Raw genomic sequence first — 27,046 nt, 5'->3', positions numbered from 1 at the left:
GTTTACGATAAAAAACAAAATTATCGAACGATAAAATTATCGATCGATTTAGAATAATGGCCGCCATGATGGCGGCAGCAACTAGGATACGTATGGAACTAATTTTTATATGAACATAAATACTTAACTGCTTAATTGAATGGTTTCAATTTTTGTTACGTACGGTATTTGTTCCACGAATGTTGTGAAATAGAATTTATATTTCCGTATATTTATTTCCCTTTGATTCATTGGTAAGATGGCTAGCTAGCTACTAGTTTAAAAAATCATATTTTAATTTGATATAGAACTAGAATAGCTTACCTAGTAGAATAATATATAAGTAATCCGCTTTTTTAAAGATTTTGATCGACCAATAGAAGGATAGGATCCAGAATCTTGTCAGTTTCAACAATAACGTGACATGCGTTAGCTCTTACTGATGTCATAAACGTAACACAGCCCAAATGGGACTGCAGACAAAAGAAAAAAAAAGTGTAGCGTCTAATCACCTCTGGAGCAATAATTTAAAAGAATATTTGACTGCAGTGCTGAGGTCTCGGATTCGATCCCCGGGTCGGGTAAAGTGATGTTGGGTTTTATAATATGTGCCCGTTATGGTGATAGGCTTGCCCCCTATTACATATTGGGAGGGAATAAGCACAGCAAAAAGTGGATGCAACATTTGTGCCTTTGCCTACGTTTTCAAAACGTAAGCATATCACGTTATTTATTATTTATTTCAATTAAAACGGATAAACTAATTACACTAATTAAGTTTATAATTACAACATATAACTACAATAAAATATTAGCAAAATCAATAATGTACAACTACATGTGATATATGTAGGTATCATGGTATCATGAGTTATTTTACAATACTTCAAACATTCATACTGGATCACGTTCCAATTAGCCGAAAAAAGTTCAAATTATAAGTTATATCAGACATGATATATCTCTCTGTGTGTGTGTGTGTGTGTGTGTGTGTGTATGTGTGTGTGTATTTTCTTTTATACTCTTCAAATTAAACAGTCCATCTCCTCCAGGTTCGACCAAGGCAAATCAACGAAAGGCGCGAGCAAACTCCGTCGCGACCTGATCAACGCAGAGATCGCCAACCTCCGGGACCTGTTGCCGCTCCCCCCTTCCACCAGGCAGAGGCTCTCGCAGCTCCAACTTATGGCACTGGTCTGCGTGTACGTCAGGAAGTCCAACTACTTTCAACAAGGTAAGATTACATTAGGATGTAGATTAAATCCATATTCAGAAATGTTAAGGACGCAGCAATGCTGTGATAATAAGTCTGTTTCTTATTGCTTTCGGCACGACAGCTTTATTTGTATATGGACATGACAAAGTGACTCCACTGTACCTGATGGTAAGTGAGGTGGGTCCAATAGAATGTCGATTTACGAGAGATGCAGTCAGTCGACACAATTATGTCGGCCTGTTAGAACCAGATATACACAGGCTGATCCTGGAACGAGACAAACTTACATGGGCCACTATGGCGGGTTTTAATATCTTGTATAACGTGGTCGCTATCCGGGCGGATATAAAATATATCCTACCGCTGAAGAGCGCTGTGATTGGCTCATATATATACAACTTTACTTCAGTCGGCTGTCAGATAAATAAAGCTAAACCAAGCCAAAGAAAATTATGAAATTGCCGACGGTATGCGTTCAGGCTCACTGAGCAGCCTAGTAGTATTGTTTGTGTATACGGATGAAATCTTTTTAACAGTCAATTGCTTGAAAGTACACATAAGTTTCTTTGCGATATTTTTAATAAAAGAATGACTTACATGGAGTGGTTAAACATTTTTCGGTGATTTAGTGATTACGAAAGTTTCAGGATTTGCTTAAAACCAGTGATATTATTTAGTGATAGCTTCACTCAATATCTTAAAACGCGTGACTGTTGATCCTAGCTTATGAACGATACAGTGGTAGTTGTGAGGGTCGGATCATCTTTATCTAATGAAATTAGGACAATGTTCCAATTATAATTCAAGTTCTAAATGCTATTATTATTTAGAATAGTTGCTTAACATTATATTATTCGTAATGATTTCTTATTTTTAAGCGAATTGTAGTTTTTTTTTCGAATTTTATCGTGTTTTTATATGTTCCCCCGACGTTTCGAAGACTGCAGTCTTTACGGTCACGTCGCGGACTCCATCCGTTTTATTTCGATAACTTTGTCGTCTTATAGATATACAGAAATACCTTTAGTCAAACAATATATTACGAAGCCCGAGCTGGTTACTTCGGTTTGTACCTTGTCTTTTGTATAAACTTTATCCCTAATTTAAAATCTCCATAGTTATATAAGTAATTTTAATAGTTGTTTAGAAATAATAATTATTCTTATTCTTTGTTTTGACGTATCATAAGTGCAACTTTGTTCGCCTACGTGATAAATAAAGTATTTTATTTTTATTTATTTTTAAGCAGATCCCTTTACACTGCCGACAGGGATGCCGCTAATACACCATGATAACACGCATGTCTGTCAGCACGCTACTCATGACAATGACGCATTAGGTTACGCGAATATTTGAATTGGATTTTAGTTCTAAGAATTCAAAAAAGTTCGGACGTTATAATTAAAAACTCGACAGCTTCGGTAGCGTAGTTGTGTGTTACTATCGCGGTGAGGTCTCGGGTTCGAGTTCCGGGTTAGGCATTGTGGTGTGGATTTTTCTATTCAATATTAGCCCGTAGTCTGGAAATGTGCCCGTTAAGTAATAGACCCGCCCCACATAACGTTAGACTTAACATAGCTGGAAATGTGCGTGTGCCTCTGCTTGCCCCTGAAAGAGAAAAAGGCGTATTTTTTTGTTGTTGTTGTTTGATAATACATATAGTGTATTTTATTATGCATTAGCACGAAGCCTAGATCTATATTTAAAATATTGTTTGTATTTAAAATATTAAGTATTTTAACCTATGCAACAATTCAATCATCAATATTGATTTAGGCCAAAATCTCTTGACTCCTCTGCGTTTCGTAAATGAGAGATGTATAAAAACTGCACTCATACAAACCAAACCTTGACATCAGAACGTTACCGAATATAAAACACATCTGACACCGTCCGCGAATCTCCTTCAAGCTCAATTAACCGCATTACGACAAGGCCGAATTTCACACAACACACGCAAACCAAAACGCAGCCTTGAGAGCAAAAAACCGTGCAAAAACACAATAATTACGTAACAAAAATCGATGTTCTCACGATCCGAAACAGTTAGGTGGACGCTACCGCCACAAAAAACAATTCAGTTTGGGATTTGATAGGAAAATTAGAGAAAATTAGCGGGCTCGGCTCTGGCTACCGACTGATGGTTATTGGCCCTAATGGTGCCTCCAGGGAAGCAAACCCGGGTCGGGTTGTGTCACGCCCGCATCGCACGCCACTCGCGTCGGTTCACATGGCCTGGGATATTTGTTAATTATATTTCATATTTTGACATGTGAACTGTGTTGGGTAGTTAGTGAATTTATTTCTTTTAAACTTATTCACACTTGTACACGTTTTTTGTTTATGGGATTTTTTATGCGACTAATTGACAAGTAGATTGTTCTTCCGAGAATTGCAATGTCATGACTTATATTTATTTTATTATATTTGGAAAAAAACAAAACAATTATATTTATAACATTAATGACTTTATGACTAAAACATAGACCAGTAAAGTTTACACTGACAAATATTAAAAATACCGTAATATCAAATTAAAAGCAAAACTAGTACAAAAGATAAAAAAAAAAGTGATAATATTGACAGAATACTACGTTGCACTGTAATGCGCATGTTATTCTGTAACATCAGATATTAGTCCTCGTGTTTTGAAAAGATCATCTTAAAATGGCCAGTCTTATTTTTTGTGAACGTAAACAAAAAATGTTCGCACACAATTCTTTGCAAAGTGCTTATCCAGTCTGACTAGTATGCGAGATCTCAGTACCATCAAGCAAAGACTTCAATGAATAACAACAAAATAGGAGTCAAGATATTCAAAAATATATATGTTCACTTAATCGAATACAAAAAAAAATATCACATCTGCTAGTAATCTAACATTTTTATTTATCATCTTAAAGTATTTATCACTACACTGAAAAATCCCTGGCATTTCCTATCTCCATGTAAGCCCAGCGTACTAGCATTTCGAAGAGATTCTCAGGACTACCGATTCATACCGCGTATCGCACGATACTCTTCACTCACATCCCTATTCTGTAATCTGAATGATTGAAAACATCGATAAGATTTAAATTATGATTAATATTCGTATCGTTAAAGGATACAGACATATATTTTGTACAATTTAGATTATGTTTTATTACTTCTTTTGTGTTTCTAATATAAATGATAAGAACCATTAACTTTCAAATAAAACGATGATTTCATTAAATTTGATATTGCTCATTGTTCGAATTTTTCAATTATGTAAACATTGTTAATAAACGTAGTCATTTATATACAACTAATTAGAGGCTATTAATCAAAGAAAAACAACACGAAATACACCTGTTACGACATACCAATAGTTTTTAAACCATCCGTGAAAAATTTAAATGTGCAATCATTTTGATGCATAATTGATTTTATGGACTCGAAATTGCACCAATCAGTCAAGGCTAAGTTATTTAAAATAATAAAATTACGTTTAATTACGCGTTCACAAGTTTTTTTTATGAATAAATATTTGTGAGTATAAAGTAGTAACTACTAATCTGCGGGACGTAAATTAATATCGATTGTAAGCGAACAAAATCAATAATCTCCAAATGCATTCATGTTTAATTTGAAAACTTCTGCAGAAAGCATTATAAATAAACTGTAGGTATCGCTTGTATTTTTATCGATTATTAATCGATACAGAATAGGGACGCGCTGAGTCGATAAACGGTCGATTGTCCACGCACGGATCGTGGGAATCGCAGTTTGCATATGATTTTGCTGGCAGAATTTGCTTCTCAATGATCCCTCAGTTTTCAATGGTTCGCTATGTAGTTTTATTTCCAGCTAACTCAGCTGACTTGGCTATCGATGGGCTAGCTGCGATATTTATGAAGCGTTTATACATTCCTTTGTAAGATGCTATATGTACTCACTTATAGAAGGAACAAGTATTGGGTATAGTTAGGTTTTAAACTTTTATAAGTGATTTTACTTTAAGAAATTCTTCAATTCTTCATGTCCAATTGAACATACAAATTACGTTATTATATATCTCTTTGCCTACCTATAACAAGCCATAAAGGTTTTATAAAACAAGGTCTGCTGTTCTGTTTCTGATCAATTCTTTGCTATCAGCGAATACACACACACACAATATCACACATTTATTCCTGAAGGGGTATGCAGAGGCGCAGCCAAGGCACCCACTTTCCGCCAATTGTGTTCCGTCCCGTTGTGATAGGGGGCGAGCCTATCGCCATATCGGGCACAAATTCAAGACTCCGAGCTGATACTGAGCAGAAAAACCCAAATATCACTTTGCTCGACCCGGGATTCGAACCTTAGGGCGCTGTCGTACCGCGCATGCAGTACAATTACGCCACCGAGACAGTATAGTAGTATCAGCGAGTATAAAATTTATATTTACAAAAATCTCGTCCAAGATCACTAAGGCGATGCGCAAACCCCATACAGTAAGTCAATTACAATACCCAGTGTTATAGTCTAAAAGCTGAAATTACCCGCCCGGCGAATTATCAGCCACGCAAGCGGCCGTGGTATTTTCTCAACAATTTTTGCATACCTCCATGGGAACTAACATGTGCTGTTTCTTTTTACGGTCAATTAACTTGTAAATGGATGAATCGGTATTTTAAATTGTAGCATCTTCAATTTGGGTTAATTAGTTGACTTACTGGTGTATTTTATTAAAAAATGTGTTTAAAAATATTGGTACTGTGAGATCTTGTTTGTATATTAATGTTAATATATGTGATTTTTTTTAAACCTACTACTAGAAGAACTAAGTTTAATGTAGAATTTCATAAACCAGATTTTTTTAGTTTATATTTTCACCCAACTGCTTAAGGTCCATTTTTTCTATGTACAGTAGGGTGTGAAATAATCATGACACAAATCCCTTGAAGATTAATAAATAAAATTTCATAAACAAACATTATAGGTTCATAACAGTAAATAATCACTGAACATTATCATCATTACCAAACATAATAATCAAAGAAACCAACTTGAACTTCGAATCATCAACGTCAGAGCCAAGGAGACATCATAAGTGCCGCCAACAAAGGCTGCACAATTAACGTCAATCGTCCAATTCGTGCCGGTGCTCGGACGCGTGTCGCAAACTGTATGCGAGTTATTTCTGACCACCGTCAAGGTGGCTGCTGTTATCTATTCATTCTGAGATTGGGAATAGGTTTTGAGTTCTGTTTAGCGATCCGTACGTCATAAGAAACCTTTATAGGATGACTTTCATGGTTATATATTTGTCAAGACCCTTTTTGTCAGGAACTCGTAGTGGTATCAAGTTGAAATTTATATCAAATACTCGGCTCTACAGTATCTTTTAGCTGTGGTACTATAAAATTTGTAAGTCAACGGCATCAAAAGATATGACTGTGTATGTCACACGTTTTGTAATGTCACAGGCGAATCAAAACCTACTTCCTTTTGACCTACAATCATGAAATTTATAATTTATTTTGTCTTATACAGCATGTAAAGAAATACCGAAAATGTATACTTTAACAACATAAAAATCAAATAAACAAGCTACTACAAACTTATTATTTGCGGTTGGTGTAATAACTGTGTCTAGGGCGCGACCGGCAAAGTTTGTCGCGTTTGAACAAGTTTGTAAGAAACCGTCGGTGCGCAAGTGCAACTCGCACTTGTTTGGTTTTTGTTATGTTCATTTGTGCTGCAGCTAATTTTGTTTGGATCCCGAATGTACCAGCTTTGACATGGGTATTTTCTTCCTCCTTGTCGTAACCTTTCTACGACTCCTCGAAGTCCACTTCGACAAAATCCGAAGCTGATACTTGGAGAGAATTTAGAAACACTAATATATAGTTGACACGTAAAAAGTAATCATATAGACCTTGAAGAGGTACAATTTTTTTTTATCTTGAATCTACGAGACATAAACCTCTAAGATTCAAAGAATTATTCCAAATATTGAGTAGGTGAATCGATCAGGTCCAAAGAATTCTTTCGATAATGAATAAGTGAATTCGTCAGCAGGGGTAACTACATCACTTGGAGACTCGCTTGACCGAAGATCACCAAGAAATCGAGAGACTAAGGAATGTTATGTATTTCCTTACGTTCCTCCTTTTGTATCAAGGCCATATTGATTTCAAGGAGATTATCCTTTAGTGGATGAACGTGCTAATGGACTGATTGCTGGATAACAAAGCAAACTCCTTTACATTTCGTCTACAAAGTTGCAAAGTGGATGTATTATGTTGAATCTGTGAGAAGCGATTGCTCGGTTGTGGTTAATATTCTCTGTTTTCTTTGTAATATACCTGGATGAGTCTGCCCAAGAGCCATGGATTTTGGGCAAATTTGCCGAAGGTTTCTAACACCGATAGAAGTTTATACATCTAATAGCCACTTATGATCGTAATCCGATACTAGTATGGTTGTACACAATAAACGAATTTAATTTAATGTTGATTGAAATAAAACTATTTCGCGGATTTTATATTATGATTTTCTCTTGACGTTTCGATGACTTTGCAGCCTTCGTGGTGACGGGGGGGACTGTCTAGTCCGCCAAAGTAGTATTATTTTTATGTTTCACATTCGCGTAAACATAAGAAATCATTACGTTAATTGCTTTGAGTTCTTTAGACTTTAAACCAAACCATCAACTTATGAAAACTCTAAGTACAACATCGTTAAATAATAAGAAAAATCTATATGCTACATTCCTCGATCAGCTGCATGGAATTTCTGACCTTTTCCAGATCATTCGAGTATCTAATGGGGTCTTCCCACGCATTCCTACCAACACACGTGACATTGTGATATTCCGTGCGTTATATAACAATACAGTTCTGTATTATAATAAGTTACATGCTACTGGGCACGAGAAACCACTATAACTAAGACTTGAGGCCTCCACTCCACTCACTTATCTGGTGGTACCGATAATGCGTATTTCTTCCGGAAAACATGGTTCAATACGCTAACGTAGTACTGCTTGATAGATTTTAATCTATTTCATCTTCGTTATACTATTAATTACTTTATTTAAATTTACATAAAATATAAACTTAAGTTAACTTCAAAATACAGAAAGGCAACCATGGCACTCGCAGTTTACGCCACTATCCCAGTTTCACAAAGCTTATAGCTCAACAAATATCACAATATTGCCTTATAGAAGATATAAAATAACCTCATGCTTTTATGCCTTGAGTTAGGCAGAGATGCAAACGAGTGAACTGCTTTTACACCAAGGTTAAATCCATTTTTATAATAGGAAGTTAGAAACTATCATAACTACTCAAAACCCTTAATTCAAATAACATAAAATCAATTTTCGTTTAGCAACAGTACAGAGAACACTACATCCAAGGTTACAACAATGATACAGACATAAAACACAAACTATATTTATTAAAATAATATTCAATTGTAAAACAAGTACTCGTGTAATAATAGTGAGCAGGCGTTGCAATAAATCTTGGCGTATGTGTGTCACTGTTACGTTGCGCAATTCGCATTTCTACTATGTACCTAGTTATGAATCTATTTTTTTATTTAACTCATAGAATGCCGAAACGAATGTCCGTAAATTCAAATCAAATGGGCACACACCTCTGACGTTCCTAAAAAAAATATGTTTTTATTGAATAAAACATGTGTGTATTCGTCGTGAATTATCGCTTGCTTTAACGGTGAAGGAAACCGTCGTGAGGAAAACTTGCATACTTGAAAAGTTCTCTATGGGAATTTTGAGGGTGTGTGAAGTCTACCAATCCGCACTAAACTAGCGGGGTGAACTGAGGCCTAATCCCTCTTAGCAGTAGAGGAGGCCGGTACCCAGCACTGAGACAGTATGTAATACTGGCCGATATTATTATTATTATTGACTGATAGAAATAACAGGCGAATCGCTTAATTTGTAAATAGCAAACTTAATACAGAGTGTTGGTAGCACACTACGCGCGTTACCTTAAAAAACTATGTGTTATATAACCTAGGAGATAATTCAACTGGTCACAGTATTATTAAAGCCGGTAATCAGGACTTGCACACTGCTGGTTGTATTTATGAAGACTGAATCTCGTATGCAAATTTCCTTTATAGATTTAAAACAATTTATAATATTAAATTTAATTATGGAATAAGCAATAAATGTATTACGACTAGATACAAATCATGTTTGTTTTAATATTATAAAATAATATTTATTTACTCGCTTTAATTCCTGTTGTAATATAAATTACAAACACAACTTCCTTCCTAATTAATCACGTCACAACTCTGCAATTAGATCTTATCAACTAGTCAAATTACACAAAAACTGAACTTTAAACTTTCATTGCGACACATTAGAAACCCAGCTGGTCCTTGGCCTCGGCGGACAATGGCTCATGTGTACGACTTAATAGTAAGCTCGTAAGCTTAAACGGTTGCCAATACCCGCGGGTGCTTAGTTCGTTGATCGTTTACAGGTGTTAGTAACGCCTACTGAAAATTACGAAAGTAAGGACAAAGTTGAATGTGGGTAGGCTATGAATATTTATTCCAAAGGAAAAGGTGCAATATATATGAATATTGATTGCAGTCGAATTTAAGGAGTCGATTATTATAGGGATGATTTTTCTTTTATGCCAAACGTGACAATTGGGGTTTATATAACTTCTTATTTTTACTAATGATATGAATACGAGTATTGGTGAAAATGTTTGTTAAAATTAAATTTAGAAACTGTTAAACGGATTGGCATGAAATTGGGCGTGATAAACTATGCCCTATGAGCATTATGAACTACTATTATTCCGAAGCGTTAACAGTAGGATTTCTATAATAAGACACAAATTTAAGGCTTGCGAAGCTGTGACCAGTAAAAAAATTACAAATATCGAAATTATTTTGTTTCTTATTAAATGCACTGAACAGTTTTATTGCCAGTTGCATTAGATAAAACCAATATATTTTAATGACGCGAATTTCCCACCGTATTTTCCTTAACCGATGCAACTTGAATAAACACATATCAGTTTCAAACATAAATCCTGTAAGGTCATGTTTGTTATTAGTTAATGTGAATAGAATCTACATGTTTGATATTTGACCTATATATTATGATATCCTATTAAATTGTCAATAGTCTTTACATATGTATAATGCGCTTGCACACCAAATCCGCCGACATGATGACCTAGAGTCTTAATATTAGCAGTTTTAATTCAATAGCAGTTTTAATACAATGATGTTGGAGACTAGCTTCTGCGTCAACTCCTCGCTGACGTATCAATCGCTAAGCTGGAGCTTCAATGCGGATCCTAACCTGCGACTTCATAGCCGACCAAGTTTTCCCACTTGTAACTGAATGATAGACCGTCAACTAACTCGACAATAAAATCGTCTATCTATGCCAACGCGCCAGGTGAGTAGGCTTAGTGTGTAGAGAGCTTTAGAAAACAAAGAACTACGTAGAACTTTAATTCCAAAGCTCTGAATAGCCGTGAGCAGCTTTCGACATATAGAAAACTAACTTGTGCTCGCGACTTCGCCCATTCAATGATTTTTTCCGGGATAAAAGTCCGTTTTTTTCGGGAAAAGTAGACTAAATAATATGCTAGTCTGTAATCTATCTCTGTGTAAAATTTCATCCAAATCCGTTTAGCGGGTCTGGTGAGATTGAGTAACAAACATCCAAACTTTTGAATTTAAATTTTTACTAGATTTTGCTCGCGGCCTCGACCGCGTGAGAGTTTTTTTCACAAACATACCAAATTTCATTGAAATTATATTGTTTTAAATTTCGCGTTCAGACAGACAGACGCGGCGAAGGGACTTTGTTTAATAATATAAAAAATAGTATGTATTCTATATACCTTTTATAGTAATGTGTATTAATTTTATTAAAGGTAGGTCTTTACTCACATTTTTTTTCTAATTGTATCTTTACTTATATGTTAATGAAGCATTGTTTGTTATTAATTAAACCGATACAAGTTAATTAGTATTACAGAGAACCGTAATGTAATAACTGATTAATGAATTAACTATTTATAAATCTTAGACTTGTAATTAACAGTTCTATTTATACGTCTTAGAAGTAAATAAATTAATCCCAAAACGAATTATGAAAAAGTTTAACAACACTATGCTAAGAAAAATGTTTATTAAGAAATATAATAGATATGTTCCAATTTTCAAACCCTTCATTTTACGTAAGTAATAAGTATGGTAATGTAAAACAGTCAACAAAAATGGCAACTTTATCGATAGATATGGATCTTAATTCTGGAGCTACATTAAAGTTAATACCAACGCTTATTATAGCTAGAATAAAATATACAAACTATGTTAGTAAACATTACAGTATTGTTTGAAAAAATTTCAAATACTGCTGTCAAATTATTGGAATAAATGCCTTTAAGCTTCGTCTTAATTAGGGACGCAGATACCACCGCGTCAGTTAAAGATAATAAAGGGCTTCCAACTTTAAGAGACCCTCTAGGACCATTCTTCCTCTTAATCGTTGCCCCACGACAGACGATCGTGACTCCTTCTGCGTTTCGAAATGTGTTCCTACTTAATACGATCCATCGCCTGATGAAAGGCAGTGCTGATGAGGATCTCCAGCTGTTCGGAGATCTGGTCGGACCATCTCTTCTTCTTGGCCCATACCTACATTGATTTAGTTACAATCAATGCGATGCTTACATAGTCATAGAGCCAATTCAGATACGGATAGTTATTTATATGTATTACATATAATCAATACATTTCTTTTTTTAACCTGATGTTACGTTTGTTAGCCTGACAAGGGTCGACTTATATAAACATAATGGATTTTCCGTTGAGCGATTTAGGCAACCTTTGAAAAAATTAAGCGATCATACTGGCAACACAATAACGGGTTACGAACCTCGGCTCAGGACAGCTACTAGGAGAGGATGAGCCATCAACGATTACGGATACATTATAAGTTAGAATTTCTATAGTCACAGTAAACTATGAATGTGCCCAAAAGTTCACACTGACCTGAAGGGCGACCAACAAAATTTGATAAAGAGCCCCTTGAGCAAGCTACGTTTTAACAAGTGCGTAAATTTTTTCCATTAATTTACCATCAGCGTTACATGAGTCAACAAATATCAAACTCAAGTTATCAGCAACCCCACATTTGTTTACAAAACAAACGTATCAATCGGATCGATCTCACCTGTCGGCCCGTAACAAGTTACTAAGTAATTTGTGAATAATTTAAAATTTAAATTAATGTTAATGTGACACAGCACCAAACACTAATTGGATTACCGTCCGTGCGCGCATACATTATGTGCATGTACTTAAGTGTTAACTTGGTGATAAGTTAAATGTTAAGTGTGAGTTAAGTTACTCTCGTACATGCTATCTTGGGATTTAGTCTAGTTATTGGTAGGGTTTTGCATACTCCGGAGTGTCGACATTAGGCCGTAAGACCGGTGTAACGAACATATTACATAACCGTTCCTTTTACCCCCCAGGTCACGGTTGCGATAAAGCGTGTTTTCCTGCGAAAAAATAACATTTTGCAATTGTGCTGAACGCTGGCTACATATTCCTGTTCGCCGAGTTTCAATTAAAGTATTTTGATGTGATTAATTTTAAAGCTTGCTGTACTAGGATATATAATTAAAATATAATATATAATAATAATATCAGCCCTGTATTATATACTTGCCCATTGCTGAGCACGGGCCTCCTCTACTACTGAGAGGGATTAGGCCTTAGTCCACCATCGTTTATAATTAAAATAATCATTAAGTATTAAGATTCAAGATAAAAAAAGTTTAAAATCCGTTCAGCTATTTCGGCGTTTACTTCTAACAAGCATTCAAATATGTTAACAAACTTTTGCATAATATTAGTAATATAATAAGCTTATGCTTCGGCGGCGTAGTTGTACTGTATGCGCGGTACGGCAGCGCTTTGAGGTCCTGGGTTCGAATCCCAGGTCGGGCAAAGTGATATTTAGGTTTTTCCGTACAGTATCAGCGAGGAATCTAGAATTTGTGGTCGCCCCCTATCACATCATGGGATGGAATACACTTGGCGAAAAGCGGGTGCCCTGGTTGCGCCTCTGCATACCCTTTTGGGGACAAATGCGTGTGTGTGTGTAGTAAGATTATTTCATAGTTAATCTATGCTATCTCACGTTATGAAACAACCTACAAATACATATACTGAGAAATATTATCGTATCAAATAAACAAACTATGTATCTAGGATAAATATATGAACATAAATTACTAACAAAACAACTAACAATTTACAACGTACGAATGCAGTAATTATGTAGTAACACCGCACGGACAGACAATACCGATAATGTGCTAAACTATAGTTATGTAGGGTTGCCAGTCGACCATATTTCCTCGGATTTGTCCTAATTTTAATTGTCAATGGCAACGTTTAAGACGTATTTAGAAAAGCCTTTTTTTAATCATAAAAAAACGTTTTTGAAAAATGTGAATACAAAAAAGATTCTTACATCATTAAAAAATATTTCTAATTTATTGAAAAAACATTTTAATACTATGTCAACGAGAATTTCTTTTATTTCACTTGAGTAATGGTTATTCACTTTGTCCTGTGCCGATTTTATTCAATGGTAACTCTACACATGCCATATCCTTGGTGGCAATAATGATACGTGCAAGAGATCATTTTATTAGTTGTTGATTGAACGATTAGTTTTTTCCATAGAGACCTTGTTAAGTATATTATTATTGGAGATTCACACGATTCAACACTAACTTAATGTACACTTGTAATGTCCAAGATAATATCAAATCCTACTAATATTATAAATGCGAAAGTTTGTGAGGATGTATGTATGTATATTTGTTCCTCTTTCACGAAATAACTACTGAACGGATTTGGATGAAACTTTACAGTAATATTGGTTATACATCAGAATAACAACTAGGCTACAATTTATAATGATTGTGTAATTTGTGGTCATAATATAACGATACATATCAAGTAGTCAGAAAAAAAATTATCCCGCAAAACTCATTCACGCGGACGAAGCCGCGAGCAAAAGATAGTTGGATATAAAAATATCATGATTATTATACACACACGCCTTTTATCTCCGAAGAGGTATGCAAAGGCGTGTCTAGCACTCACTTTCAGCCGTGTGTATTCCGTCCCATGATGTGATAGGGGGTGAGCCTATCTTCATATCATGCATAAATTCTAGACTCCAAGCTGGTACTGAGTCAAAAAACCCAATATAACTTCCCGACCCGAATATCAAACCCGAGATCTCAGCACTGCAGTCGTACCGTAATACGACTACGCCATCGAGGCAGTCAAATGTGCGTTTTATTTATTTTCGTCATTCAATGCTATCCTACTAATATTGAAAATACTATGTAATATTTCGTAGTGGATTAAATTTTCATTAAAAAGTGATGTACGAATATCCGAATAAATAATAATGAACATACATTTGAGTACAGAACCCTTAGTACGCAATTATGACTCACTCTTAACACTTTTTTGTTAGCATGACCCCTCAAATGTAGATAAAATATGAATTAACCCGCACAAAAAGGCCCATAGTACATTCATTCATCAATCCATTTGAACATTAGATTATGACGTGACCTTACAAGTCTCACTTTCAATTGTTTTAGTAAAAAACATTTTATGTTATGAAACGAAAGGTCATAGAGCCCGGTAGTGATGATTTTGTGTACCTTCTGTACTATGTAGAATAGGGCTGGTGAACCTTTGGTACGCATGCCATAAATAGAGATTAAAATAATTATCTTTATTTATTATTTATTAATTTGGATGAACAATTGTTTACGCCAATACTTTTGATATAAATATGAAGTTTAATACAATTATTATGCGTAAGTGTAATGATTATTTAAAGGTTGGCACAGCATGCATAAATTTAAAGTTTAACATTACAAAATATCTAAATATTTACCTATGTATATAATTTTTAGGCGTCTTAGATTATAACATCTACGCGTATGTTGCCCAGAATTTGTATAAGTTGTTTTGTATCTAAGAAAAAAATTATTGATAGGCTCGATCACATCACGTCAGTGGATTAAAATAAGCTTGATGGGCTATAAATACATAATACATAAAGTAGTATACTTTAACAAGTGTTAATTAATGTACTTGTAAGGTAAAACCCACATCTTATTAAACCGGATTTACTTATTTCATAATTTTCGTAAATACTATATACATTTAAAAAAAGTACTTTAATAAAAATGTTCACCACCCCTGTATGTTGAAGGAAGTATGAAAACACATGTCGTTTAATATGAAAACACGTGTGCTTGTAACAACCTTGTTAAATGCTTTGTCTAAAAGTAACTTGTCTCGTGTCAATATCAGGAACAGGGCCCTTATTCTGTATGATAGTGTAAACGCGTAACGTGGCCGTGTCATGTTATCTTCGAGAAATGTGCGTGGAATGGTATTCTGTAAGCCAAATTTCTATAGTACTAAACATGATGCGTTGTGTTACGTGCTTGTTACGCACGGTTAAAATAACGAGCGGGATAGAGAATAAGGCCCCAGATTTGTCTACTTTAAAGTTGTGTTTAGAACCTATTTGCATTTTTGGTTGTTATTCTTTTTTCATCATAACGAATTAAATTATGAAAATATTAGAAAAAAAATTATAATCACAATTTTATTTTTATTAGGGTACTCACAGTAACTGGTCGCCGAACTACACTGATAGTGGCAATGTCACCTTTGTGATAATGAGTAGATGTCCAAATCACCCAACAATTGTGTGCGGCACTTTTACTGTAATTAATTTAGCACAGTTTTACACAAACAGAATAGGAGGTAACGGTAGAAAGGAATGATTGGCCCCACCAAATTGTGTGCGATGCTCGATGAAACGCCAATCAGCCACAGATTCCACTGCAAACTTGTCCTTCCGTTGTCCTCTAGGCAGTCCTTGGTCCAAAATTCATCCAAATTGCGTATCTTCAGCACAAGTTGCCACGTGCTTGAACTCGAAAAGTCGCTGATTCTTGATGTATTTGGCGCAGAAGGACCATATGTTGTGGCTTGATGCTGGTTTAGACTTATTTTGGACTTTGGCTCGTGGGATAAATGAATAAACTTCGGATATTTGAACTTGAATTTACTAATTTTTAAATTAACCTAGTCGTTACAATAGAAATCAAATCAAGTGTGTTACAACGTTCGTGGAGTAAAAGGGAGGGGAACAATCCACCAATCGCGATAAAACATGTACTGTACGTCAATACTTATTCCTGTGACAAATAATAGATGTCGCCTATAGTTCTCGAGGAATACGATCTTGAACACAACTTTTTGTTGTTTCTATTGCGTATTAAGTGTCATTACTGCAGTTTATAATTTAATAGTTTTTTATATCAATTCTTTGTAGTGATTTAATAATGTTTAGTTTGTATACGTAGTTTAGGGCCTTTCCAATGCTCTCTGCAAACGTTTTGCAACTAAATATTAATCCGTTTTGACTTATTACAAGCCCTTTGCAGTTGACCTATATTTTATAATTCAATAATGAAGTATTGCTATTTCATAAACCTACCGATAGCCATAATTTATTGGAAGACAAGTCAAAATTTAATTAGCTGCGATTGTAAACATTTGTGATTATTTTAATGTAATTCCAGTTAGTTTAACATTATCTTTCTGTTGCACGTTTTGTAGATTTACACGAGCATGTCAAAGTGAGTCCAATGCACCTGATGGTAAGTAGAGTGGGGACCAATTGAAAGTTGACTGACGAGAGATGATTACCCTTTGGTAGTCGATATAATTATGCCGGCCTGTTGGTTTTATACACTGACTGGTCCTAGAATGTGACACACGTACGTGGGCCACTATGGCGGGTTTTAACACATTGTGTAAGGTAGTCGCTATCCGAGCGGATATAAAATATATCATACCACCAACAAATGTATGAAACTAAAATAATTCGTTATTTATTTATGAAATATGAATTTTAACGCGTAGTTATGATACAAATAAGTCATCGATGTTAGATTTGGTTATGGTATATTCAAACAAAGTAGATAAATTGCACACGCTTGAAAGTTTTTTTTCCTTTTCTCTTTTAATTCTATTTTACGAAAATCTTGTCACCTAAATCTTCCTCTTAAATCCTCCATGATAACTGATACCAGTGTAAATGATCAATAGCAATAATAGCGGGCTAAGGTAAAAATCTCACAACATTTTTTCAAATACACGAATGGTGAACTGACAAAGATTTCATACTATGTTATCACGAATTAAGGCCTATACTGCACCATATTGTCGAAAGATAGTATACTGTTCGACCAGTTTATTTTCTATATTTTATTGTGGAATGAGTGATAACAGTCGCTGTAGAGTGTTATGTTTATGTATGTATGTGTGGCCGGCAAAGGTATTCGACAAGTTCAGTTTCTCTCAAAAAATTTGTTCGAAATTATGCGAACAAAACGATCTATATTCAGAGCAACCATACCTTAATCTAAGGCCCTGAACTCATGAGCCTTTGGTTTTTTATTGCCTTGAGGTGTAGGTTCACGTCATTATTAATGGCTGTACACATTCGTAATCAATATGTAATCACGGGCATTCAATTTTTAAATAAATCATATTCTATCAATTGGCTGTCAACATTGACAAATAAAAATTGCGAAGCAAATATGAATGTACGATATTTCTTTTCATTAAACCTATCCGTAATTATTGAAAGCATTTGTCTATTGAGCCATCAGTTTTAATTACAATTCTGTAATAATGGTTCTAGAACAAAGCTTGAAGTCGTAAGTCAAGGAGAATGGATTGAACGGTTATATTGTGTTGAAGGACAATATTTTGAAGATGTACATACGATGTGCTTGACGTAGTTGTGTGCTGGAAGCTAAATGTTATGAATTGAAACTTTATTTTAATTGTGAGGTCGAATTCAAATCGTAAATTAATGGGAAATAGCAATATAGTCTAAAATTTATTGAACCTATAACCGTCTCCGGCGATCCCAGCAAAAACTGATCTGCAAATTGTTTAATGTACAGTCAGCCAAAAAAGTAGCTTCAAATATGAAATTATAAACTTCAAAATGCTTCTACTCAATTACAACTATACCATCGAGGCAGTCGATACCTTAAAGCCTTACAAGACCTTTGTTGTATACTAGCGACCCGCCACGGCTTTGCAGGGGTGCAATATTTCTCCACTATTTAATAGATGTTATTATACATATAAACCTTCCTCTTGAATCACTCTATAAAAAAAAACCGCATCAAAATCCGTTGCGTAGTTTTAAAGATTTAAGCATACATACATAGGGACAGAGAAAGCGACTTTGTTTTATACTATGTAGTGATTCCAAAATCATTTTTTAAATTAGTTCCCTTGTTAGTGCTGAAAACAACAATCACACAAACTACTACAATATTAGTGTAGAACTACATAGACATTATGGCCCATTTTACTCCAATCTAATCCAGTTTCATAACACTGATAAATAACCAACTCCTACACTATTATTATCCAAGTTACTTATATAAAAGAGTTGTAACAGGTGTGTCGTAAATCGAATTTCCAAAACGCAAACATAATAACACATTTGAAGAATGATCGAGTGGCGTACAGTTTCACTGTTTAACACCTATTCGACCATTGCGATGTTCGAACGAGATATGGAGAACAGTAGGGCGTATTACGAACGTATACGGTGAAGAAGTATATAATACAGGGCTGATATTATTAGTATTTATTATATATGTGGTGAGGAACGTAGAAGGCAAAATTGCGGTCGTGCACCAACAAGATCATCGGACCAAGTGGACTTTCTGATCAGAATCTAGAATTTGTGTCCGATGTGACTTTAGGCCCTTATCATATCATGAGATGAATATATAGCGTAAATTGGGTATTCTGTACCTCTAGGAGGAATTTACGTGTTAAAGCATACTATTCGTATCGAGTAAGTTAACGTTTACAGTAATAATATCATGTAACCAAATTAACGTATAGTATTGACTGTACGTAAATTTGGTTACATGATTTAATATATGAAGTTTATACTAACCCAATGCTCATTTTGTCGTGTTTTACCTGCAAATGCGCTCACGGGGTGCTGTACAAATTCTTATATAAAAATAATTAAAAGAAACAATAACGTACACTACAATACGTAAATTCGTCTTATGGGTACTGGTTGCACCTCTGCCTACCCCTTTGGAGATAAACGGGTATCGGTACCACGCTTTAAAACAACTACTCCATAATACAGACATAAATTCAACGTGACGAACAGTAGCGTAGCTTGCCATAGAAGCGCCCTATATATTTGTTGGGGGCTCCTAAGGGCAGTGCGAACTTTTGGGCGCCCGGTTAGTTTAATGTACTTATGGGCCAAGTAGCGGCCCCAAAGAACGGAGGCCCTGTATCACTGATACGGCTGATACGGCGCCTGGTTACGAAGAATTTTAACTTTGTGACATACGTGTTAGTCAGTGTCGCTTGAATCAAACTTCAGAGAATTTATCTATATAATATGGGAAGCCTTATAAAAACTCCAATACCGTTTCCTCGGATTCCAATTTGTCCTCGGTAAATCTTCGAATTTAAAACAAAGTATTCATTGCATGAATTTAATAATCGGAACTGAACTACAGTTTTATATTACTACTAGAGTCTAGTAACTAGACCAATGAGACGATATTTCAATTCTCAAAATTAGTGACGTAAATTTATATAATATCGAATAGGGAACATCCATATTGACTAGAAAACTAGATCTTAACATGATGAAGATAAAATACAAAATTGAATTTCAGGCGCGCTAAATATTTCACGGCCGCGTACATTAACCAATGATAAAATGCCACACCGCAACACATTATGTTGTGATACAGAGTTAAGATAATTTTAAGATGCCATATATTAGAGACTGCTGCCGCCCATCGTTTCCTATCTAATTTCTAATCTAACTACAACTTAATTAATAGCCACTTGTTGAAATCGATTTGAATTGATTTATGTATCGAATGACCCGTATTTACGTATCGATATTGTCTATAAATAATTCACTAACGGATGTATCCTCTTCTGTGTTTTGTTTATATTGAAGTTAGTTTCGTTTGTTGTTCACGCGTTTAAATGTTATATAGCCTTTAATAACCAAGTTAAAGTCGAAGTTCTGGCAAGAACTGGATGCGACAGGCCGAAGATAGAGTAAAATGTCGCATATTGGAGGAGGCCTATGTATGTCCAGCAGTGGACAATGATATAGCTTATGATGATGATAATGACAAAGTTGAAGTTAATAGTTTATAGTTTATTACAACTATGATATAATGTTACCTATAATTCATGTTGTAAGAGTATATTTGATCTAAAGGTATTTTATCTATTAGCCTTTGCTTGCGATCTCGCCCGTGTGCAATATCTTTTCCGGGATAAAAAGAAGCCTTACAGCAATGAGGAATAATGGTGCCTTCTATTAGTGAAAAAAAATAAAATCGGTTTAGTAGTTCCTGAGATTAGTGAGTTCAAACAAGCTCGTCAGTTTTATATATTAGTATAGATAATAATATGAAAGTTAAATCATCAATCGTCATACGCAAATTGAAACCATGAATTGTATGAAAAAGAAACCATTTTTTAAATATTTCGTAACCAAAAATTAGCAACACATTTTGCAATACCGTCAAAGTGACTTATGGCCTCTGTATTAGCAATAATTATTTTCAAAAACATTAAACATACAAGATAAGAGTTCGTGTAAAAATTTAAATTCTGATCAAAATCGAAATGTCAAGGAAAACAAAATTATACGGTAAGATTGATTACGTTCGAAACGGTTTGTGAAATAATGTATCTACTGCGGGTAATCGATTAATTTTTAATTTCGTGTATAATTTTTGTGTGTTTAAAATTACACTTATGAATAATAAATAATAGGAAGGAAGTGTTTTGTATAATTAAACGATTATGTTTAAACCGTGGTTTATCATCGTGTTGGCATTTGATTTAATATGTCTTGAAAAATATCGGAGTTTATTTTAAAATTTATCAAGATTGTTTGATGTTTGAAATTTCGATACGACTTCGAATACTATATAAAAATCATCGTCAATCAAATTATATTAAAATAAATAAAAAATCTTAAATACCGTTCGTATTAAAAACAATTAAGTAGTTACGTCGGTGCAACAAAAGCATTTGATATTTCCTGCATATCTAAATTAACAGCAATTCGGATTACATTCAAAATGATACCGAACCTGGTAGATAACATCTTATCTTGATTCTGACGGGATCAGATCGGTATAATTTTAGTTTCTCTCATCATCTCTTCAAGCATAGCTCCATCATCTGTCAGTTGTACCGACCGTTAATGCCTCAAACACAACGCGTTACCATGACAAGGTAATTTGGCTTGTGGGTACATTCTGTATTTATGTTGTTACTAGCTTCTGCTCATGGATCCGCTTGCTTTTTAGATTATTCTTCAATCTATACAACATAGACTGTGTTGTTTTTTTAAGCGATAACGAAATAATGCACTTTACAGTTTGTGGATGAAAGAGGATTGTCCCTCGCCACTTCACATGCCGGCTTGTTTGGAATACACAGTCCCGGAACGCGACACATGTATGCTACTATGGTGGGCTTCACACCTTGTGTATAATCATTATCAGAGTGATACAAATTTTCAAAAAACCTGCAATGTATACAATTTCAACTAAATACATTGAGTGTCCTACATTCAACATACATGAAAAGATTGATGCACCAACCCCATATTAAGGCCAAAAAAAGCAAGTAGAATACAGAAACTCGGCAAATGTAGTCACCAATCTGTTTCCTATCCGATAATCCATCTGCATGGCGATACTAAGCAATGACCTCAAGAAGAACTATTTCGTCATTCTTACAGCCAAATACATGTTTTGGATTTTAAATTTTAGAGGAACGTTAAGGTCCTATGACCTTTAATTTAATTACCCACTTAACTCGTGTTCCGAACGTTCTTACTCGATTATAACGTGAATCTGATTAGTGGTAATTTATTGTTCGAATTAACAAGTTGGCTTACTGTTACGGTAGATTTGTCTCTTAGTTGAGGAACCCAGTCTGCGTATGACAAATAATTCATTTTGTATAATATCAGCGCCGTGTTATATACTGCCCCACTGTTGGGCGTGGGCCTTCGCTACAACTGAGATGTGGGTTTTTAGTCCACCACGCTGGCCTAGTGTGTATTTGTAGACTTCATAGGCCTTCAAAGTTCCTATAGAGAACTTCTAAGGTATGCAGGTTTCCTCACGATGTTTTCCTTCATCGTTAAAGCAAGCGATTATACACAAAGAATACAGACATAATTTTAGAAAAGTCACAGGTGTGTGCCCTTGGGTTTTGAACCTGCTGACATTCGTCTCGGCAGTCCGTTCCACACCCAACTAAGCTATCGCCGCTTTTCAGTTAATTATTGTTCATTGTGCAAACTCTTAAAATATAATCTAGTTTAACTAAAAAGTATATCTACATTTACTTTTCTTGACGCCAAGCTTCATTACACAGAGCGTATTCCTAATAGACATTACTACAAAACATCTTATCTTGCTATCAGTCGAGTAGCTTGAGCAGCCGATGGTACTTTAAATAAATAATAATAACACATGGTACCAAAAACGAATTGAGAACCTTCTCATTTTTGGAAGTCGATTAAAGTTAAGAATGCGCGAACTCCACACAGACTTCCACAATACCTCCGCTACAAAGCCATCAACCTTCATACAATCCCGCATCGTTTACCTTCAGCATTTGTCTCGAAACCGTATCGATAGCGTAAACTATGGTACGGCAAACACCACTTATGCAAATCCTATAGGCAATTACTATAAAGGAAATTGTTCCGGCCCTTCTCACGAACGATGCAGCTTGCGGTCGTGCGATTCCTTTTCGGGATACTTCTTAAATAAGACCATTGTCTGTCAGTTGGTGTGTAATTGCGCATGTGTAAAGTACGTGATGTTTTTGGAAATCAGCTCCCTTGTTAATTAATGTTTTGTGTCGTAGTTAATCGGTTGCTTCTTCGGTATCAACTATGTTGCTTCATCAGTTTTATAGTAGGGTTCTTCGGCTATCTTTTGACGTCTGCGTGTTGCTTTAGTTGAAATTCATAAGTTATTGTTGCAAAGATCAATACAATTAGGCAAGGATTATAGCCTTAATATAGAAGTTATTTCGGAACCGCGTTGAACCTAACCTGTTACTATGTAAGCTATCAATTCTTATTCATCGTAAACAATATTGCTATATACGTTTTATATGAAAAAAATAATATTCAAATGATTAAGAACAGTATTTAAATTTGAATCGAGAAAACAAAATATAATTGATTAAATGCGCATTACGAGAATCAAATGATTAAGAATATGCATTAGCAATATTTTCACACGAAAATTACGACCACAACTGAAGTAACTAATCATCTACTATACAATATTTAGACCACCAAACAACACATCAAGCTATAATTTAGTAAGCCAACAACAAGCCCCATTAAAAGTGTCGGGGGCAAGGAACGTTGTTTATTAAAAAGACCAGCAAGCTTGGACAGTTTTCGCGGGCGGCAGAAATAACTGGCCGGGAGATTGACTCGATACATACCATTAGGAGCTAACGAACATCTCAATTTAGCCAGCCACCTGCCTCGAAAGCGCTCACTTTAAAATAAAATCACTTCTGTTTCAAATGGAATTTGGCGTTAGAATTGCTAGGAATTTCTAGTACGTAAAGGATTTTTAATGGTTGAGATGTTTGGAATAGATGCGGATCGAAAGATGACTATAATTTCAAGTATTTTCACAATAATATTGCTTTTACGAAATTCTTGTTTCGACTATTTTACACAAAGCTGTCAGATGAGGACATAGGAAGGGGCATCATTATGATCAGCAACATGAAGTACACTTCTAAACAAAAACATCACACGATAAATCATAACACAAGCATAAATATGGTAAATTATTCAATATTTTCACGTCTAGTAAACGTTCTTAAAACACATTGGTTAAAAAATCAACTCACCAATCATCTGCGATAAATAAGAACATTCACCAATCATTAAGGACATTAAAATTAATTTCGGCACACCCACATAACGTAGAAAGTGAACCAATCGTCAATCCACGAGGTAGATAAATGAGTGCAACATTAGAATTGATTAGCTCTGAGCTGGCTGAACCGCAAAACGTACTGCAATTAATTATATGGAGATAGGGAACGCGTGCAGCGGACGTGCTCGCAAAATGTTAAAATATATTTTTCGACGTTAGGGTTAGGTTTTGAAAATGGAATATTTTTAAAAATAGAATTTGAGTAGTTTAGGAATATGGATAAGTAGTTAACGATAATGAACTTTGGTATAAAGTAATTAAGGACCAATGTTAAGTACGCGGTTGATGGACAGCGGAATGTTCGAGATCATATAACATAAATTGAAGTAATTGAACATTTAGCATAATATATATCACGTTCAGGTGATGTTATGATTAGTTTTAATGTATTACCATTCCTGAACTCAGCACAATTCTGTAATTAAAATAAAAGAGCAGTAATTTAATTAACAATAGATTAGATTTGTTGAGCATAGTGATTAGCCAGATATAATAAAATAGCTTTTAAATTAAACATCTCATAATTAAATAACTTTCAATCTTAAAATTAAATAATTTGCAAAGTTACAGACAAAAATAACGAAGGGAAATGACAGCAAAACTAAAGTGTACGAGTAAAATATACAATCCTGCAAACATACATTACTTGGTTTTACAACAGCCGTGTAATTCGTGAACAATCACACCTACTCTAGTTAATTGATAAGCAATTTGTTCTATTACGTCGCACTGACGCAGTCCAACCTATTTACAAGTGTTAAGAGACGAGAAATGCGATATTTGTGAAACAATGGGGAATCTAGAATAACAATACGATGCCGCGACAAATGTTTGTGTTGTTTGCAAATATTTGTATTTACAATTCAACGACAAAGGATTTCAATATTGCGTTTTAGTTTCAAGGCGTTCTCTTGTTTAATTTTTTTGTTCTAATTTTAAATAATTATTTTTTTTTTAAATTGGAAAATATTTATGTAAAGCAAATGTCACAACATTTGAATGAACAGCACAAAAATCAATTCCCTAATATATACCGGTAGTGCTGAGGTCTCATTAACATCTAATGGCATTAATTATTTCTAAACGAGACAAAGCATAAACGTAGGTATTTATCGCGATAATTTGGCAACAGCATTCATAAGACGCTTGATATATGACTTTTAATTTTGATATATTTCACGCCTTATATAACTGTGAGCGAAGCATTAGAATGTCCTTAATTACCCCAAGGTTTCCTCACATGTCAATATTACAAACGAAATAATTGTGTGAAACTATGAGATGCAGTCGAAACAAATGTAAGACACATTAGAATCAGTTAGTGCGGCTCGCGAGCGCTATTTACTTTGACTCAGACTAATGTGCTCGCTGTTACTGCTATTATATCGATATTAGACGAGATTTGGGTGAGTTTCTCTACACATTTTTTATGTGTAAATATTGTGAAATACTTTGGTAAATTATAACCGTCTTACGTCATTTATATCGTCACTATAATAGTTTTGTATACGTAGATATACATTGTATGAAAAACTTCGTGGCAGAAAACAAGGAAAATTTATTTTAGGCATTCAACGCTATATTATTACGTAGATAAAACCATGGATAGCATTATAATACCTATTATTTAAGTCTTACTAGAATATTCTTTTCAAAACCTCAAACTCACATTTGTCGATTCCATTTGAAACAGTTTCTAAGTTTCCTTTAGTTTTAAACGTCGCAATCATCTTCTGGAAGTGTTATGCTCCATGCTTCATAATACGTAGAATATAGTTTCTGAACTCAAACCGCTAGCAATGGGACCTGCACCTAATCTTATCGTAAGAAATGTTTCTTTACAACTTGAAAGCGTATACTTATAACTTTCATAGTAATGTTAGTTGAAGTATCTGTGATGGAAGAGGGCAGGCAGACTGCAATCGCGCGCATTAGACGATGCTTGTATGTGTACTAAATCAACATAAGGAGCTGGGCAGGGCAAGCGCCCTCGGCCGACCTTTGGTCTATTTTTAGATAACTGTTGGTAGTTGATGGTGAGCGGTACTGAGCCGATTCGATGCTTTTCGATTCCCATTCGAGACAAATGTTTGTGCGTTAGCAAATATTTTTCCCAGAACCGTATTAGATACCGAAAGTCCAACGCAGAAATTAATTCTGAGCTGATAATAGTTACTAAGCAAGATGGTAAATGATTCCAGCTCGAAATCGTACCAAGACCACATATACGATAAAAATAACTTACACCCGAATCTGTAAACTAAAAATATAACATGATAATACTAAAGTTTTTATTTTATTGCTGTGAATGACGAGACGAGCTTGCCGTTCGCCCGATGGTAAAGGATACGACCGCCGATAAGCAGTAGAAACACCATCTAACAACTTAAATTACAAAGTATTGTTTGGCATTCCACTGCGCTTGCCATCCCGAGACATGAGATGTTAACTCTTATTACGTCCAGTAGTTACACTGATTACAATGTTCTTCTACCGGAACAAAGCAGTGACTACATACTGCTGCTTAGCGGCAGAAATAGAAATTGCGGTGGTACCTACCCAGGCGGACTCTCACATATGAGAGACCTACCAGTATTCATGATTTCTTATGTCTAAGGGAATGTTAGACATCGCCCGCCCCGTGACCATGAAGGCTGCA

The 27,046-nt window shown here is 34.9% G+C and overlaps 1 protein-coding gene across 1 annotated transcript in view; it reads left to right on the top strand.

Annotated features, from left to right (window-relative positions):
- LOC115452247 (neuronal PAS domain-containing protein 4) overlaps positions 1 to 27,046 on the top strand; it is a gene marked incomplete at its 3' end in the record, with an annotated part of 142,461 nt that overhangs the window by 46,279 nt on the left and 69,136 nt on the right. Inside the window, exon 3 of the mRNA XM_037447512.1 lies at positions 1,032 to 1,213. Within this exon, the coding sequence (XP_037303409.1) occupies positions 1,032 to 1,213 (182 nt within the window). The remainder of the gene's footprint in view (positions 1 to 1,031; positions 1,214 to 27,046) is intronic.

The sequence above is a fragment of the Manduca sexta genome, chromosome 6 (genome assembly GCF_014839805.1).
Source record: "Manduca sexta isolate Smith_Timp_Sample1 chromosome 6, JHU_Msex_v1.0, whole genome shotgun sequence".
In the NCBI taxonomy this organism is placed as follows: Eukaryota; Metazoa; Arthropoda; class Insecta; order Lepidoptera; family Sphingidae; genus Manduca; species Manduca sexta.
Note: the sequence above shows the minus strand (reverse complement) of the source record. Positions and strands in the feature narration are given on the sequence as shown.